Consider the following 20,198-nt stretch of genomic DNA (forward strand, 5'->3'; position numbering starts at 1 on the left):
ACGAGTTCTGTAGAAAAATTCTTTCACTTCCAGAAAGAGGAACAAATGTGCATTTTTAAAAAATTGCACTTTTCCCTCCCTCTCTTTTAAACTACATAGATTTATATGTAAAATGTAGGTAGGACATGGAGAGAATAAAGCCCCCACCCCCCCAAAAAAAAAAAAAAAAGCACCAACAAAACCCTGTTACATGTGGTAGGTTTACGGTAGACTTACGAAGACAATACTTGAACTCTGGAGTTAAATTCACTGACTGTTTTGTTGCTGAAGCTTCTGACGATACTAAGATGACATTTTAATAAACTTTCAAGTATTCATGATTTGTAGCAATCTTAAAAACCCAGAATTAAGATGTGCCTTCCAATGTTATCCTTCTTTGTAATAAAAAAAGGACCCAGATCCTTTCCTACAAAGCAGTGTTATCAATGATAGCAGCCCCCTCTAGGACTGGTATGTGCCAATTGTCACAGAGGGAGCATGAGACTAAAACAACTTTTGTCTATGTCCCTCAGAACTAATGGCTCCCCTCTCCAACACACACTTCTCAGCAGCAAAACAGGGATTTTTTTTTAAAAAGATATTTAGAATCCGTTGAATAGTCAAAAATAAGTTTAAAAGAAAATATTATCCTCAACCATTTTTCATGATGTTTTTTTCTTGAAGGAAATTTATCCATTTAGGAAGTGTAAAACTAATGCAAAAGACCACAAAAGAAAATTTAGTACTATTGACGAAAAATCTATTCTATGAAAAAAGTGTCATGTTGCTACCTAAACTTAACATTGCATCAAGTACTGATTAGATATACTGTATTATCAGCAAGATTACTGGATCTACAAAATATGTGGTTCATAGGACAGTAAACCAAGACTATGATTTTATGAAGCAAATAAAAATCAGTGTTTTCAACTGAAGACAGAGGCAACACATAACTGTTGACTGAGGGTGGGGGGACAATTTAAAGGCTGGGGGGTGATATGTGACTGCCCCACACATCACCTCTGGATCAAAGTGGTTGCTAAATGGAAGACAGGGAAAGCCCTGCTGCAGTGTGAGGGGAACAGTTTCCCCTGGGTAGACCCCCTGCTATAGGAGTGGAACAGCAGCCTCTGCCCTAGGAACAGGCACGTGGCATTCACCCCACAGCAGTCTGCAAAGTGCTGGGACTCTGGCAGGAGAGAAGGAGAAGCAGCCCCATGTATTGAGGGGGTAGGGGCTCAGCCCACAGCCAGCCATCCTGTTGCTTCCTCCCTCCCAGTCCTGCATGGGCATACAATGAGTGCTGCTGCCAGGGGGAACCGCTACCTTTTTGCTGCTGGGCATCCCAGTGAGAGGTGGCCCAAGGCCTTGCCCATGCCCAGTGCCTTTGGGGCAGAGTCTGCAATGGCCCTCTGGATAGGTCCCCTCGGAACATTTAACCGTTGCTAAATGGTAGGCAAATTGGGGGGGGGAGGGGAAGGAGAGACAAGAACCCACGTGGATCCCCCTCAACGCATCACCTCTGACTGAAGATACCACTTCCTTTAAAATAAAGCATGATTTAATCTATTACGTTACTCAATTTGTAAATAGTTTTATTTCTTAGGTTGAATGTACCTTACCTAATGATGGGATTAGCAGAACTGTTTTCATGAACTGTAGCAACACCCCTCACATCCTTAAAAACATTTTTTCTGATGAAAAGGCATGTACCAGCTTATTCCAATATTTTTAAAATTATATGACAGAAAGCAGCAGGCATTAGCTATGCTAATGCATCAGTAAATCAAAACTTCCTCATTCCCACCTTGTTCCTCCCCCTCAAAACATCTCAGTAAGGAGACACCTACGAAGGTGCCACAAGTACTCCGTTTTTTTGCTGATACATACTAACACAGCTACCTGAAGTTAAGGTTGTGTTCCAAAATGGGGTATAGATTCACTTTCAGAAAGAAACAAGTTTTCAGTTGGTATGAAATTTTACCCAAGGTTAGCTTTTATGTCTTTTGAATTTTCTGTGTTGTTTTTGTTCAGTTTCTCATTAAAGTTTTAATATATCTTTGAACTTGGGTTCAAACTGAAGTTCTTCTTTGGCAGTCCTATTTTTATTGTTGACCAATATCTCTTAAATGCATTGTCTATCTGCATAAAACGTTGGGGGGGGGGTGAATCCTGAGAAGATTTGATGCAGTGGGAAGAGGTTTTAAAACATTGATACAAGGTAATTTTTTAGCCATTTTTCATGTTATAACTGAAAGTTCATGTGCATACAAGCCAGTTTGATCGGGGCTAAGCTCACGAAAGTTTGTTTGGTTGATACAGGTCACATGTGCATAAGATCTTCTCCATCAAGTGCAATGCTACCAGGGTATTTATTATTTGTATTGCAGTAGAGTTTAGGAGCCACAGTCACAGGCACTACTGTTCTAGGCATTATATAGAGACAAACAAAAAAAGTCCCCACCCCAAAGTGTGTTCTATCCTACAACGGAGAAGGACTCATACACCATTACAGATGGATAAAATAATCTCCATTAGCAGCTATTCTTCTATGCCCAGAGGTCCACCCCTTTATGTAATTCCCATCCCCAATTAAGAACTAAAATCCTTAAGGAAAATGAATACACAAGGTTTCTGATAATAGGGTTACCTCCACCCCTACCCACAAGCATGTACACATCTGACACTGCCCCACAAAAGCAAGAAAATGAAAGTTATGCCTTTTGCTAGTACTTAGCCTCTATTCTTCCACCCACAAGTACACCTTTCTATTACAACTAAGGCAAACCACAAACTACAACCTTAACTGAGGCATGCCAGCCTTACATCACCCCTTTTAACCATCTTCTACATACAATCTTGCTCCCCCTACACAAACAACAATTATACCATACATCCTTCAACTACTAAATTCGGCGAGTGAAAGGGACACTCTAGAAAGGGGTGCGTTTAGAACACAAGACGGGCAGAGTTAAGTTTATAATGAGTGTTGTATGGTACCAGGTGATACTCCTGAAGATGGAGTATAAGAAGGTACCTATTGATAGGCGGCTAAACTTTCAAATTTTTTGTTTTGGTATGCTTGAGGAAGTGTGTAGTCTTTGTATCAACCACTGCTTTCATACAAAGTTGGTGTATTCATTCAATTTTCCTTTCCCTGCCATTCCTTTTCCAGAAGACAAAATCTTTAGTAATAGCTGGCAAGCTTACTTGCTAAAAGACACATAAAACCATAAAGTGCGACATGGTGGTCATTTCACAAAATGGTAGATAAAGGATACAGTATACATCTCCCTTAGCCAGACTAGGTCAATACATTTCCCAGAACGAGTGAATATTTATCCTCTGTTGGAAGAAAGGGGTTGAATAAGAGACTGATTTTAGAACTGACTTCAGTATTTTGGAGTGCTGTTGTTAGGAGCCCAAGAAGGTAGAAATAATATCAGTTAAACTGAAACAATACTAAAGTGTGCAAGGGGAGACCAGAAAGGTCACATCTTTGACAACCACTAGGAATGTACTATAGTAGCAATGGAACAAATATCACCGAAGAGAATGACTGACTGGATAGCACATCTTCCCTGTTGGTGCTTTTTCTTCAAGCTTAGATGGAAAGATTTCGGCTGGTATACAAGGAAAATAATGACTGCAAACAAGGCTGGCTGTTCAAAATAACACATTTTACAGATTAGAAAAAAGTAAGGCCAATATTTTATATAAAAGGCATTAGGGATTTTGGGTGCCCGGACTCCTGAAATGAGCCTGATTGTTAGAAGGTGGTTGCTCAGCATGTCGCCCCCCCCCCCAAAAAAACAAAAAAACACAGGCTTCTTTTAGGTATATAGCTATGTCAGGGTTCCTTCCCCCACTCTGAACTCTAGGGTACAGATGTGGGGACCCGCATGAATGACCTCCTAAGCTTATTCTTACCAGCTTAGGTTAAAAACTTCCCCAAGGTACAAACTTTGTTTAAAACGCTTGATGGTGGCAGCATACTGTACAAGGACAAGGCAAAGAACAGGGAAAGAGACCACTTGGAGATGTCTTCCCCCAAAATATCCCCCCAAGCCCTACACCCCCTCTCCTGGGGAAGGCTTGATAATAATCCTTACCAATCTGTACAGGTGAACACAGACCCAAACCCTTGGATCTTAAGAACAATGAAAAATCAATCAGGTTCTTAAAAGAAGAATTTTAATTAAAGAAAAGGTAAAAGAATCCTCTCTATAAAATCAGGATGGAAAATACTTTACAGGTTATTCAGATTCAAAACACAATCCCCCTCTGGGCAAAACCTTAAAGTTACAGAAAACAGGAATAAACCTCCCTCTTAACAGAGGGAAAATTCACATAAAACAAAAGATAAACTAATCCACCTTGCCTGGCTTACCTATACTGGTTGCAATATTGGAGACTTAGATTAGGATGGGTTGGAGAAGATGGATTTCTGTCTGGCCTCTCTCAGTCCCAAGAGAGAACTACTACGTAAACAAAGAGCACAAACCACAACCCTTCCCCTCCCCAAGATTTGAAAGTATCTGTCTCCTTATTGGTCCTTTGGGTCAGGTGCCAGCCAGGTTAGCCGAGCTTCTTAACCCTTTAAAGGTAACAGGATGTTGCCTCTGGCCAGGAGTGATTTTATAGCACTGTATACAGAAAGGTGATTACCCCTCCCTTTATATTTATGACAAGCTACATGGGGCAATCAAGGCTCTGGCAGGAGGCAATGAAGAAAGGCTCTGGCAGCTCCTCCTGGCCAGAACCTGTCTCCACTGCCTCCTCTCAGCTAGAGACTTTCCCAACTGCCATAGTCTTTCACCATAGTCCTTCCCGTGGTGGGGAAAGGCTCCAGTAGTGAGCAGGCAGCCAGAGACTAAAAATAACAGTGGGAGCTCCCATATAGGTGTGGAGGGCACTCTACTCAACCTGCCCAAGCAGTGTCTCACCATCTACATTGTTATTTATATGCACGCTAGCTGGGCTTAGTGTCTGCACTCTACACGCCACCATTAAATGTACACTTATCCTAAATGTTATGAATGATACTCTGACATAATGCTATACAATAGCTGAGCTGAATGCTAATAAGTTTAGCATTAGTGAATCACAGAATGTTACTTACACCTTCATGGTCATTTTCTTCAAGAATATACACCATGTTTTTAGAGTATGAATAATTAAATGAAAGATTCATTTTATACAGGACAAGTGGGCTCATGGTATTTTAGGCCAAAATACACTTATTCTATAATCAAAACAAGTCTACATAGTGCCACTGAGATTCAGTGGACCATACATTTAATGGAAAAAAAAATATTACAGACCATATTTATCCCTTCTCTACCCATGCCCCACCCCGAAAATATAAACAAACAAAAAAAACATATAAAAACATTACACTTTCATTAGTCTAAATTCTGCTAGTCTCATTTTCACTGTAAATAAACAGGACTACTTCTTACATCCTTTCTATAATGCTTTGAGATGCACTGATAAGTGCTACATATGAGCTACATGATATTACTTGGGGAGTAAGATACTATTGAACGTGAGCAAGGCTAGCAGAATATAGCTGCTGAGAGACCATTTGAACACTATAAGCAGAAGTGAAAAAAAACCAATCAGAACTAAGAAATAAAAACACAAAGTGTACTCTGCAACATTGATTGTTATACTTGTCATTATGACCAAGGAATTCTTTATCATTTATTTTTGAATAGTTATCAAAACAGTTTTTCCAACGTGTTTTACTTTCATCACTCCTTATTTACAAGATTTAGTAGAGCAATGTCAAATACTCCCATGCTCAAGTGTGGGCATGTCAACTAAGCAATGTTTAGAGTTTTCATGTTGGAGAATTTCTATATTGAAACATCCATAAAGATGCATTCTGTAATAACTCAATTCTGGAAAATGTTTGTAGCATCTACAATGCTTAACAAATATTTTGAACAACATGTTAAAATGTTTATTACACTGGACGGACCAAGGAGACTTTTCAAAAGGGACAGTGAAAGGAAAGTGCACACGTTTGCCTGAAAGTCCTAAAACAACTTATTCTCTTGGGTTCCAACATGTTACATGACATTCTTCTGAAATTAAAATCACAAGCAGTTAAAAATAGGAGTCCTGGTTGTTACAGTTAATATTCTGGTATTTTTTTTTAAACAATTAGGATTAAGGGCTAACGGCTACATCTAGTCCACCCAGCACTATAAACAACAGCTGTTCTTTACAATGTATTGTTTATATTATGTTAAAATCAATAGGAGCTACTACAGACATGTCAAATGAACTTGATTATGCACATTAACATTTTAAAGCTAAAAAAAACAATTATGAAGCATACGTGCTACAAGGTATGTTGCAATATGACCTGACAGATCAAACCCTAGAAAGTAAGAGGCAGGGGGACTAGAAAAATATTACTTAGTCATGTATATTAATGAGCTAAAAAGCTTTTAGGGTTTGAATTTTGACCGCGGAGGTTTTTTTTTTTTCCTTCTTTTAAATGCCACCCTAAAGATATACAAGAAATTTTCCTAGTGTGCAGTCCACAGCCAATGAAGTGGTATGTTCTGAACACAGACATTAAAAAAGTCAAACACATCCATGTTACACTGAAATGTAGATCTCCATTTCCCGTGCTGTATCAAATCTAGAAAGAAAAAACAGTACTTATATACTGCTTTTAAGAAATATACCTGCTTATACTGCAAAACATAATGAATTTCTGTTGTTCTGTAACCTAATTCCTTTAATCTACATAAGAGATGCTGACCAAGTTCACTCAACCAAAAAAACAACTGGCTTTAAGAGTACAATCAACACATGCTTTTCAACAGTATTAATATAGCATGAAGCTTGTGCTCCCAATTATTTATATTGTTGCATTCTGTTATTTTCTGCTATAAAAATATGCAAATTCATTCCTTTGTGTTATGTAGGTCTCATGACCCTCAACAGATCTCTCTTGAAAGGAATTACAAGCCAACATCTAGATAATAACTATCAACTTTTCAGATTTCATTTTTTACTATTAAAGTGCCACTGCAGTGATAAATTTAATGTTACAAAATGTTTGAAATTATGATTAAAACCTAAAGTCTAATAAAAATGGTATACTATAATTACTGTACTGTACTCCACTGATTTTTTACAGCAGCAGCAGAATGCAAGGAAAAACCACCACCTAGTGATACAAGTGCAAACTGCAGTTTGTTTTTGTGTGAAACAAGTACCCAAGAGGATTACTTTGACTTCATTACTGAATGAAGAGGTAGCCATTACCTACTTATGTGACTAGAAATACAGAGGAAACCATTGTTATTTTCCTGGGCCTGTTCCCTCCTCCTTGCTCAGTAAACTTGGACTGTAGTATTAGACACCTAACAGGACTAGTAGCTTAGTATCGTGAATTACCCATCAAGAGATTAAAAAACTTCTATTGTCAAAAATTTTGACCAGACTTTGCACGGGCACAGGCTTTCACTTAATGGTGTACTATTCAGATAGTGCTTTTTATTTTGTAGACTACATCACTCATCTTATTATAAAAGAATTTTATGGAGATAAAAGTAGCCGTTTGCTTTTTTGGGGAGGGCAGTGGTAGAAACAAGAAACACACAATGGATGTTGCAGCTTCTTTATGGGGAAAGTCACAAGGGACTTTGGATGAGAGAAGCACATGCCCAACTGTCATCCTGCCTAGTGTGTTTAATATATTTTTTCTTAAAATACAATAAACCAGTACCGCTAACGCTTGCTTATTAGCGCCATTCAGAGCTCCTTCAAGGGAGAAAATATTGTCAATATTGACATGGTTCTTCTGCACATATTTTAGCAAGTCCCAGAAGACAAGCAACAGCATCAAGAGCTAACACTCATCTCACCACACCATTGATCTTCCAAGTAAAAACAAAGTTGCACTAATAAATCCAATTGTGCAAATATTGTGAAATGATCAGTTATGCTGTTGTACTAGAACTATTACTAGAATAGAAGTAATTTTTTTTGGACTTTTACTTTTCAGAATACATTTGTTTAAACAAAAGGGTATTTAAAACTCATGTATTTTCTTCTCATCGGCAAATTCTGATCAAAACAAACACAGTATCTGGGAAATAGCGACCCATTACATATTGGTGGTTTCAACCAAACACTACAGAATAGTTTACAAAACTTTTTAAACAAAATCTACTTCCATCACTTTCCAATTGCCTTCATTGTTTTGGGTCTTTAATGTTACAAGGCATATATTACACATCTAGCTTTGTATAAATCTTGATTTCAGAGACGGCATGGAAGTCATGAAAATGCCCCCAAACTGTGATCTTCTCTTTAAAAAAAAATGTTTTCTGCAACAAAACTGAATATTTAGTTTTTTTGAGAATTGCAATCTGCTGTACACCATTCTACACAAACCAGTTGCTGTATGCTAGAATATCAATGACTAAAGTGAACTACATTTGACCTTTAACATAGGAATTACCATAGTGAATCAGATTCACGGTTAAGGCTATGATTTAGTTACAGAGATCACAGCAGTCATGGATTTCGTGACTTTACCAAACCTCAGTGAACCTCTTCCACTTCAGCTGTCAGCAGCTGAAGTGGGGGCTGGCGGCAGGATTGTGTGCCCCCACGCTGCTGCAACTGGGGCTGGATGGCTGGAATCAGGATTCTGCAGCCCCTGCCCTGTGGTTTTCAGGGGGTGGGGAGAGACTGCAGCCAGGCTGTGCACCCCTGTCCCGCAGCTGTGGCCAACTCTAGAGCGGGGGCCGTGTGCCCTGTGGCTGCTCTCCCTGCTGTGCCCCAGCCCCGCAGCTTCCGCTGGAGGCTGCAGCCAGGGCTGTGCGCCCCCTCTTGGCAGCAGCCAGGGCTTAGCAGGCTGCAGCTGGGGCTGCACACCCCCATCCTGCAGCTGCGGACAGCCCCGGAGCACGGGGCTGTGCGCCCCCCTGTGGCTGCGCCCCCCGTGGCCACACCCACTGCTGGAGCTGGGGCTGTGTCCACAGCCATGGCGGGGGTCTTGGCTTGTCAGTTCCCCCCAAGCCCATGGGACTCCATTCCTGCCCCCTATTTAGCCCTACCCCCAGTTACTTTTAGCAAAATCACCGATAGGTAAGGGGTCTGTATATTTTTGTTTATTGCCCATGACCTATCTGTGACTTTACCTTGACAAAAATCCTAGCCTTACTCATGGTCCACCCAGCCCAGTATCCTGCACAAGATACAACCACAGTTGGCAGATGTGGGATAATGTGTTACACCCTTTGTCCCAAACAAAGATCTCATCCCTAACAGAGATTGGCTTAAAGCCTAAAAACAGGAAGTTCTCTCTTCCAAGATTTGGAAATATTCACAATTATAACTCTGGATATTCTTGTTATTCAATACATATCTAATCCCTTTTTGGATCTTGGTAAATTCTTGGACTTACCATGCTGCAGAAATGAATTCCACGTTCCTGATTATGCATTATATGAAAAAGAATGTCCTTTATTAGTTTTGAATTTGCCACCATTCTGTTTAATCGAATATTCCCTTGTTCTTGTGTTATGAAACAGGGAGAATAGAACTACTGGTATAAAACAGCTTCCAAACACTTATTTTATCACTTACCACTCTTTACTGTGAGCCTTCAGTGTTCATTTAATTTTATTGTGAGAGATCACCACAATATAGAAGTATATATGCAAGGGTGGTGTTCTTAGCACAAGACAACATGCAGCAATATACTTTTTTTTTTTTTTTAAATTCCACAGACACATGGTCAGAATAGACTTCTCACTCTCTTTCTCCAGAGATAGCCACAAGCCAATTGTGTTTTTGTGATGCATACAGCAATGGGCCTCACGGGAAGGAGTGTTGAGAACTTCTTTAACTTGCTAGCTAACAAATCTCACATCCACAACTACCTGTGGAAGGTGCTTACCTCTAGAGAGGTAATCTAATGGGCAAAACTGAGAGATGGAAACTCTCAATTACTACCCAACAAGAAGTCTAATTATATCCATGTGTATACATTCACCCACAATTTTTTTAACTTTGTTTGGCCTTTAGGAAAGCATGGTGAGAGGAGAGGACAGGAGAGGAGAGGAGGAGGAATAGGAACAGGAATAAGGGAAGGGGGTGGGGTTTATTTGGTGATTCCCAATAACTGGTTTTCCCTGAACCCAATCAGCATGATGAAAGCTTATGCTATGTTGGCACTCATTCCTTTGTAGCACCGACTAGAAACCTGCACTCACCTATTTCTTCTGGTGCATTCTTCATCTTCTGTAAAAATCCCTTATCAGGGCAATTGAACCTCAGCAAAAGCCCTGCAGATGAGAGCCAAACTCAGCTCTGAGACTCAGAACAGAATTAGAGACAGAGACAGAGCCAAAGCGTTAGTCTAAAAATTTGAAATCAAGTTTGGAATTTCCCTCAGAAAAGCTATGCAACCGAGAAGACTGGGTGAGCCACTCGCCACTATGGAAGCAGAGAAGACTGGAGGGGAACTTCAGAAGGTGGGGCATTCCCTTGCAGCCAGCAACTGACAAGTCTGTTTCTGTCTCCAACTCGCAAACAGACTAAGTATCTGTTGCAACAGATCTGTGAACCTTAGCACAAAGAAGAATTAATAATTTCCTCTATAAATTTGTGTACTGGGATCACCCTTTCCTATAAAGCCCCATTCAGAAGTACTGTATGAGGATGACTGAATTTTCACCATCTACAGAATTTAGCTGAAGACTTATGGCGACAGAAACCCTCCTGACCACAGTATCACATTTGCCCTGGGGCTCTTCCTCCTTTTTCCCCAGTACTGAAAGAACTATCCTTCCTCCATTGTGTAAGGAGTTGGAAAGAGACTCCATTTCTTGAGTTATTTACACTTGTATACCTTCATTAAAATCCAGACTGCACTGATAAACAATAATAAATAATAATAATAATAAAAAAGACACCAGGTGTTAAGGTTCTGTAAACTCTGAAGTACTTTACTATCAAATCTGGAAGAAGAAAAAATTAAGAAAAAAACCCCACCAAATTAAAACCACAGAGGTAGCTAAAGTTTTTTAAACTGCTGCTGCTCTGGGATAAATGGAGACAGCACTGCTAACGACTTCCTAAAGAAGGCAGTCCTTCCTGAGACACATTCCCCTGAATTTGAGAGTTTTGTAACTGCTTCCGTCTATAAGGGAATGATACCTTCCACTGTCAGCACTACTGGACATTCCTTTACAAGGGAAAGGAATAATTATATGGCAATCTATTTTGAACTAATTTGCAAGGTTAACAACTGTGTTAGTTTAAAACAAAACAAAAATTACAGTCACCACCAGGATTTGTGTGATACTCAAGACACTTCTGCCTACAACTCTTCAAGCTTGGCATTCCAGCATTGGCTCTGGGACTGCCTCAAATGATATAGTCATTACTTCCGAAGTGCTTTTCACAAGCTTTTGAAGAGATTTTTTTTTTTTTAAATGCAGGTGCCAGAGTTAATAGATTTAGCTACCAAAACTGGAGTTCGTGGATACAGGGCTGTAGCAGATCAAGTAAGCTTACTGAGAGGCAACTGTTAAACAGAACATTACAAAAGTAAAAATTAAATCCTTGAAATCAGACCTGCCCTAATAACTTGTAAGTAGTTGGGGCACCTATTGGTATGCAGGAAAACAGTTGTTCTGGAAGCTACTACTTAACACTTCTGTTAAAAAATTTCTTCTGTTATGAAATTTCCTAATTGTTCCAGTGATAAGACCCATTACCTCCACAGTGAACCTCTCTGAAAAGGTTAGCATCAGCACAAATGGAAGAAACTCTTAAATACATCCACAGTAACAAATAGTGAGAATTAGTAGGAAAAAAGTCAGCCTCAAATAGAGAGGTGGAAGACCTCTGGCAAGAACAAATCAGTAAATCAGGATAATGAGGGCATCAGAATATTTATAATGACAGATTTACACGAGGATGGAATTACTTGCAATAAGAAATAAAAAATCATTTGCAATACAAGGGTAATAAAAATCTTGATTTTCTTCACATTTCATCCCTCTTACACGACCATGAAAGACTTGATTAAAAAAAAAAAAGTTTGACAAATTCATAGATTAAAATGAGCAGAATTCCATTTTATTTCTGGAAAAGTCTCATTTATAACAACTGACATTTTAGGAAACTAAATCATTACTAACTGCTTAAATTTTCACCGAAGTACTCAAGTGCCAGATTCTGAGAGAGAAGACCTACATTTCATATGTGACTGTAAATAACATATGTAACATACAGGCATTTCCGAGTTAATATCTGGAAAACTTTGGTAGCAACTGAGTTTATAACAAATAAGTGCTTAAGAAGAGTAGTTCTCCCTTTTGATCGGCAAAGAAGGTGTTGAAGTTATTCATGTTTTTCAGCAACAGAGTGTTCTTATTTTTCCTCTTTCATCGGACAACCAGCTAAGAGCTTTAGTATTTAGCTTAAAGTACCCACGTTTCTCTTTATCACGATACATGAAATGAAAGCAACAACTACAAGCTTGTTTAAAGAAACAGAATTGTGTGCACATGTTCAGTGTTTTGACTTATTTCATATCCATCATGGACCAATTTCTGTTCCTCATTCTGTTCTCATGTAAAAATTAAAACTTACCAAATTGACAGAAGTAATATTGTTAAAACACTTTAATGTAATACTATTTTATAGTATCACTTACCCACAAGAACAAATCCATCTGCTTCTATTTCTGGTAATGGCACCTTCTTAGAGTCATGGCTTTTTCGGAAAAAGTTGAACATATCTTCTTTTCTCCAAGCCTCTCTCTAACAGGAAAACATTGTTAAATAAGTATGAAGCAATACAATTTAGCTTAGAAAAATTACCAAAAAGATAGTACATTATATATATTAACTCTGAAAATGTATCTCTAGATTTAAAAAAATCAGATTTCCTTGTGTCAAATGGATTGAAATACTTTGTTGAGAAAGTCAACACTACAGATAGGAGGTACAAAATTATTCACCTTCCCTCACTAATAACTCTCAGTCCAAACAGACAATTTTTCTGCAAGTTTCCATGTTTGGTTCTCCATGTTCTACTTTTCCTTCATAAAGTTGAAGGAAATCCCTTTGGCTGTTTTTGGTGCACGTTTTCACATTCTCTCACGCCCATTTTGCCAATGAAAAATGGCTATGCCCTCCCTAACTCACCAGACCCAGACAGAGTTAATCCAAAACTAGCTGAACTTTGAAATTTGAAATACAGCAGGTATTTAATCCTCACTAAGTATACTTGTCACCAAGTTGGAACAAATTTTGCTGCAAGTTAACCAATGGCCCAATCCCATAGACACTTACACATTACTTCATTCGCACAGATATCTCTATTGAAGTCAACTGAATTACCGTCATGAACGTTACACGTGTTTGCACAACTGGGCCCCAAGTTATGAATTTTTGAAAACATACACTAGGTATTCACAATACAAAGTTTCAGTTTTTCAGAGCTTATATTCCTAGAGAACAGTAAAGTACTGGTGTACCTTTTCCAGCAGCTTCTAAATATAATTTTCAAATATGGTGAATAGCAGATGACTGGTAATTCTTAGTTAGGCTAGTGTACATTTTGCTAAGAAACTAAGCAGGCAAGCCTAGCATGGTTATTGTCTCACCAAAAGAAAACATATAGACTAACCATTCTTGGCCAGTTTGTCCCATTTAAAACAAGCCAGTTAGACATGCTAGTAGTGGAATAAATGATTTGCACAGCAACAGGTGATACCCAAATTACCATCCAAGCTTTGCAATTTCCAACCAGTACAATCTCAGCAATTTTGAATAGCCACTATATTCATATACAGAACTGAATCCTGGACAGCTCTTCACATATCTATTCATTATAATGTACCCTTTGGTCATCTCATCAACTTTTATCTAACTAATACATTGCCTGAAGCTTAATGTGCTATGAAAACACTATCAAAAATGATTTCATGACACAGAACAAAAGGTTCATGAGGGGAAAAAAACCCCCTCACTTTTCCAAAGTTTTCAACCCAAACTAGAAGACATCTCAGGATGACATTCATTTGAACAATGTCCACAAGCTCTCTCTCCTTATCATTCCAATTTACTTTATTCTGAGGAACAGCCTGGTTTAGGAGATTTCTTTGATAAAAGAAGAAGAAAAAAAGTGACCTTTTCTGCCGTCAAAATATTTAAAATGTTCTCTCGCATCTTTTGTGAAAAGAAGTGTAGATGCAATCTGTCTTTCTTGATTTCATTTTTAATCAAGCTACCAGCTAACAAAACAAAAAAAAGATATATACAGTATCAATTCAAATGCTGTCTACATGACTAATAAACAGCATACACTTACAGCACAGAACCGTTGAAATCAAGTTATATGTATAATTTATTCCATGTTCAGAAGTAGGAATCCAATAAAAATGTGTTTTTTTTCCCCTCCTGGAAGGTGGGATTCCAATAAAACTATGAACTCCCCCACCACACATGATAAGCAGCAATTTTGGTGCATTTATTATAGAAGGACACTGTGTAATGGAAAGCAAGAGACTGCAAGTTCCACCAGCCTTTGCAAAATGACTGCACCACACTTTATGCAAACAGCTAATAAAAATTGCAGCGTAATTAAACCACATCCAGGTGTCTCCTGAGCTTCTTCCAATATAGCTGGGCAATTAAGTTCAATGGCTGTGAATCACCATCTAGTATGTCTTCAACAGTTACAATAGTAAATCTAAACAGATTTCCCCTTTAGTATATTTTCTTAATTTTATGGAAAAAGACAAAATTAAGAGTTTATTAACATGTGGCTTCAATTCTCCATTTATTGTAAGAAGTTGTGTGCAAAACTATTAAAGCATAGTCCCTTGACATGCAAGACATATTTGGGACCCCAAAAGCTTTTATGTACATGTTCAAGTTATTTTGTGGTCCACTGAAAAGATGTTGCATTATCTACTTTGCTTTTCCTTTCTGCCTAAATTGCTCTACTTTCCATTGAATACAGTATCGCCATTTTTCAAACTTACAATAAAACAAACAGTCTGTAAAGAAGTTGGATTGATTAGGTTCTTTTTCCTCTAATCCCATGTATATAGGTTTTCATTCTATTTCTTTAGATAAAGTTAAATTTGAGAACATCTTTGGAAAAGAACATACAGTGGTGGAACAAGTGAAAGTTTAGTTGGGGGGGACTAACAAAACAAGTGTTTGAAGGAAATACTGAGTTAATTATTTTTAGGTGTTCTTTCCAACTTCTGCAACATTTTTCAGTAGCATTAGCAAAGTCTGTATGCTCTGGCTAGTTTCCTAGATGATTTATTGAACAAGTGCTAGTTATTCACCATATATGAACTGCCTAATTCTGCTGTTATTGAATTATTAACCAAATATATGTATTCATGTTTGAATATTGGTGATATAGCAGAATTTTCTAAAGCTTTCACAATCCATTGTTAACTTTGAACATTCAACAGCCGATCTTCCTAGTGATCTGCCACACATCATCCATCTCCTCACTGATTATCCTGCATTATGAAGACCCTCCATCATTTCTTTACATAATTTTCTCAAGGCTATTTCCATGTCTATGCCTAATGTGACCAGAGTAAATAAGTTTGCATCAGTTGATTTCCAACATAAATGGTCTGCTTCTCTCCAATAATATTTCTAACACAGGCATTTGTCTTTTCTTCCATCAGGAGATATGCAAGTCTTCATCAGCACCACATTTCAAATGCTTCAATTTTCTTCTTGTCAGTAACATCAGCTTCCCACCATACACATTCATAAATCTCTATGGAAAAAATATTAGGTATTTCACCAGTTGTACCTTTGTACTTTAAGATGCCAAGGTTTTTCCACAAATGAGGCCATGGCTGAGCAAACCACCCTACCCTTCTTCCAATTTCTTTGGAACAGCTGCCTTGTTTGGCTATATATGATCCCAGATAACTAAATTCATCTACAACTGGTCCATTAATCATGATTTCAACTTGAGTCCTCTTTTTGTTGCATGTACATTGACACAACTATTTTGTTTCAGTCCAGTTGTACACAGTTGGGAATAGTCCATATTCCTCACTAACTGGTTTTTACAGATCCCAACATTTGTTGCATTGCATCAGGGGTTGTAGCAAAGAGTATTGTGTTGTCAGCATATCTGAGCTTGGTTAAGTGATGTTCACCAATGGAAATCCCAGCTCCTTCCACTTTGTCAAAACTTCCCAAGGCTTGTCTCAGAATAAATTCTGCATATAGGTTAAAGAGGCTTGGGCCAAAATTTGTCTCACACATCGTGCAGCAATGGAAAACCACTTACTGTCACCTACTATTCACATTCTGGTCTGTTGGCAGAGACTGCAGTGAATTCAATAGAATGCCTTGGAATCCTTGCCAGCCAGAATCCTACAAAGATAGTCATGTTGAATGGTATCAAATGCTTTTGATTAGTCAATGAAACAAAGGATCAATGGCTGACTGTACTCTACATTTTTAGGTGATATGACAGATATTCACGATCTGTCATGTGTGCCTTAGTTCTGCTTTCGTTTAATGCGATCCTGGATTAAGAAGAGCAGAACTTTGCTCATGTGCATCATGGGGATAGTCACTCAACTATTGTACTCTTATATCTCCCTGTGTTGGAAATGGCAGAAAAATTCCCTCCACCCAGTCCTCTAGCCAATTTCTAGTCATCCATAATTACAAATTTTCCCACACAAGATCAGTATTGGTGTTCCTCAATCACTTAACAATACTGTGTGCACGTCCCTGGTGCTTTCCAAGCTTCATTTTCATAATAGCAAGCACCACTCTCACAGGTTTGATGACTCCAGCTTTGTACTCTTCTGTTGTACTCTATTATGAGTGGCTTTTCTGAAGCTTACTGATTAGAGTGTTAATTTCTCCAGCTCCGTTCAACATCATTCTCAGTGAGGACTCAAGACCTTTTATTATGTTTGCTTGCAGGGAAAACCTTTTAGCAAAAACTCTTACCACTGTGAGCATAACTTTTTTTATGATTACTCTCTTTACAGTTCTCAAGGGTCATCCACTTTGCCCCTATATATTCACTCATCTCATCCAGTCTGCCTTTGAATCTGTCTGATCAGTTTCTTATAGCCTCTCTTACGTTCTTCCATCTTCAAACCATTCTCTTTCCCTCTGCACTGTCTTCCTGCCAGGTCAAACATCTTTTCAGTAAACCATGGTGTGTGGTCCAACACTGACTTTTCTGAACATGTACTCTGGTGGTTTCAAGCATAAGTTTTCATTTTATTCCAAAATTCGTTGAGGTTATTCTCTTCTTTCACTGTGCCAATGCCTCAAACGCATTCTCAACAGAAGTTATATAATTGTAGTTGATTCTGGACAAATCTAAAGGCAGTGGACCTGTCAAATGCCACATCTTTTTAAGTTTTAGTTTTTTGTGTTTGTGGGTCAGATGATCAGCTGCTAGCCTCAATCTGCATGCCTCAATCTGCACTCAGTAAAGTCTTTGTACACTTGTACTGTATCTCCAGAGTTACTGTATCATTACAGAGTCGATTTGATTCTCTGTCACACTGTCAGGTGACTGCCATGCACATAAATATCTAAGATGTTGGGTGAAGATGGTCTTTAACCAGGTGATCAGAGCAGCAGAATTCAACTAAAGGCCTCCATCTCTCTCATTTTGTCAGCCCAAATCATTGTTTTCGGTTATTTCTGAATTATTAGATGTAACCATAATACAGATCATGAAACATTTTACATAAAGCATAATCATTCACTTTCTGGAATACTGCTGCCAGCATGGTAAAATATCGCCTTGAATTGTAAACTATAGGCAAGTATATAGATATATATATATATATAGGTTTATAGGTAAGTGGCTGGGGCCATTCCGGCTGGCCTGCCCAGGGCGGGGGGTTAGTGGTTGAGGTGGATTAACTGGTAAGACTAATGCTTACTGTTTAACCATTTAATATTTTACATATCTATTGAATCCCTGACCATCTTGGCTAATAGCCATTGACATGCCATCCTCTATGAACTGAAATATTTCTTGAACCCAGGTTTCAGAGTAGCAGCCGTGTTAGTCTGTATTCGCAAAAAGAAAAGGAGGACTTGTGGCACCTTAGAGACTAACCAATTTATTAGAGCATAAGCTTTCGTGAGCTACAGCTCACTTCCTCAGATGCATATCGTGGAAACTGCAGCAGGCTTTATATATACACAGAGAATATGAAACAATACCTATTCCCACCCCACTGTCCTGCTGGTAATAGCTTATCTAAAGTGATTTCCAGCACAAATCCAGGTTTTCTCACCCTCCACCCCCCCACACAAATTCACTCTCCTGCTGGTGATAGCCCATCCAAAGTGACAACTCTTTACACAATGTGCATGACAATCAAGCTGGTTTAACTTGGATTTTAACTTGAAGAGTGGTCAGTTTGGATGAGCTATTACCAGCAGGAGAGTGAGTTTGTGTGTGTATGGGGGTGGGGGGGATGTGAGAACCTGGATTTATGCAGGAAATAGCCCAGCTTGATTGTCATGCACATTGTGTAAAGAGTTGTCACTTTGGATGGGCTATCACCAGCAGGAGAGTGAATTTGTGTGGGGGGGTGGAGGGTGAAAAAACCTGGATTTGTGCTGGAAATCACTTTAGATAAGCTATTACCAGCAGGACAGTGGGGTGGGAATAGGTATTGTTTCATATTCTCTGTGTATATATAAAGCCTGCTGCAGTTTCCACGATATGCATCTGAGGAAGTGAGCTGTAGCTCACGAAAGCTTATGCTCTAATAAATTGGTTAGTCTCTAAGGTGCCACAAGTCCTCCTTTTCTTTTCTTGAACCCAGTTATACTTTTGGTCTTCACAACATTCCCTAGCAACAAGTTGCACAGGTTGACTATGCTTTGTGTGAAGAAGTACTTCCTGAAGTTTGATTTAAACCTCCTGCCTGTTCATTTCAGTGGGCGACTCCTGATTCTTGTGTTATGTGAAAGGGTAACTAACACTTCCTCATTCCCTTTCTCCACACCATTCATGATTTTATATAGGGTACCAAATCCCCCAATAATTATCTCTTCCAAGCTGAACAGTCCCAGTCTTTTTAAATCTCTCCTCATATGGAAGCTGATCATACCCCCTAATCATTTTTGTTGCCATTCACTATATCTTTTTTTTTAAATGAGACAACAAGAACTTTTGCATGCAATATTCAAGATGTGGGTGTACTATGGATTTATATAGTAGCATTATGGTATTTACTGCCTTGTTGTTATCTACCCTCTTCTTAATGGCTCCTAACATTCAATTAGCTTTTTTGATTGCCGGTCCACACTGAGCAGATGTTTTCAGAGAACAATGATTCCAAGATCTCTTTCTTGAGCGGTAATAGCTAATTTAGATCCCATATTTTGTATGTATAGTTGGGATTATGTTTTCCAGTGTGCATTACTCTGCATTTATCAACGCTGAATTTCATCGGCCATTTTGTTGCCCAGTCACCCAGTTTGGTGAGTAATGCTTTGCGGTCTGCTTCGGAATTAACTATCTTCAGTAATTCTGTATTGTCTGAAACCTCTGCCACCTCACTGTTTACCCCTCTTTTTCAGATAATTTATGAATATGTTGAACAGCACTGGCCCCAGTAAAGATCTTTGGGAGACCCCAGCTATTTACTTCTCTCCATTCAGCAAACTGACCACTTATTCCTGTTTTGTTTCCTGTCTTTTAACCAGTTACTGATCCATGAAAGAACCTTCCCTCTTAACCAAAGTAAGTAGTCATAGGATAAGAGTCTTTGGTGAAGGTCCTTGTCAAAGGCTTTCTGAAAGTCCAAGTACACTAAGAACAACAAGAATACGGTGACGGGGTGTGCCTAACCATGCTCTGTCAGCCAAGGAAGCCACATCCCCTCGCCCCTGCTGGACATGCTCCAGCTCCAACAAAAGCAGATGTGTGTTGCAAGCTTTTAGAAGGAGACTGCTAGAGCTCCAGGACCCAGAAGCCAGCTGCGCCGAGGCTCCAACAGACCACCCCAGCTGACCACCAACAACGACGGAGGAGAGACAGTGGAGGTTACGAGACTCCCAGCCTTGGAAAGAAAGGTAGAAAGTGACCGAGGGAGCAGGACCGAGGTACCGGGTGACTGAGACTGGTTGTGAAAGCACCAGTTCCCTAGGGTCCTGATGCCCGGAGGGGCAAAC

At 39.0% G+C, this 20,198-nt stretch overlaps 1 protein-coding gene across 1 annotated transcript in view; it reads right to left on the bottom strand.

The window, feature by feature from the left end:
* UMAD1 (UBAP1-MVB12-associated (UMA) domain containing 1) overlaps positions 1-20,198 on the bottom strand; it is a 136,378-nt gene that overhangs the window by 112,632 nt on the left and 3,548 nt on the right. The window contains exon 2 of the mRNA XM_084621253.1: positions 12,686-12,791. Within this exon, the coding sequence (XP_084477379.1) occupies positions 12,686-12,767 (82 nt within the window). The 5' untranslated portion in view covers positions 12,768-12,791. The remainder of the gene's footprint in view (positions 1-12,685; positions 12,792-20,198) is intronic.

Source organism: Lepidochelys olivacea, assembly GCF_965140295.1.
Source record: "Lepidochelys olivacea isolate rLepOli2 genome assembly, chromosome: 2".
NCBI classification, from domain to species: Eukaryota; Metazoa; Chordata; order Testudines; family Cheloniidae; genus Lepidochelys; species Lepidochelys olivacea.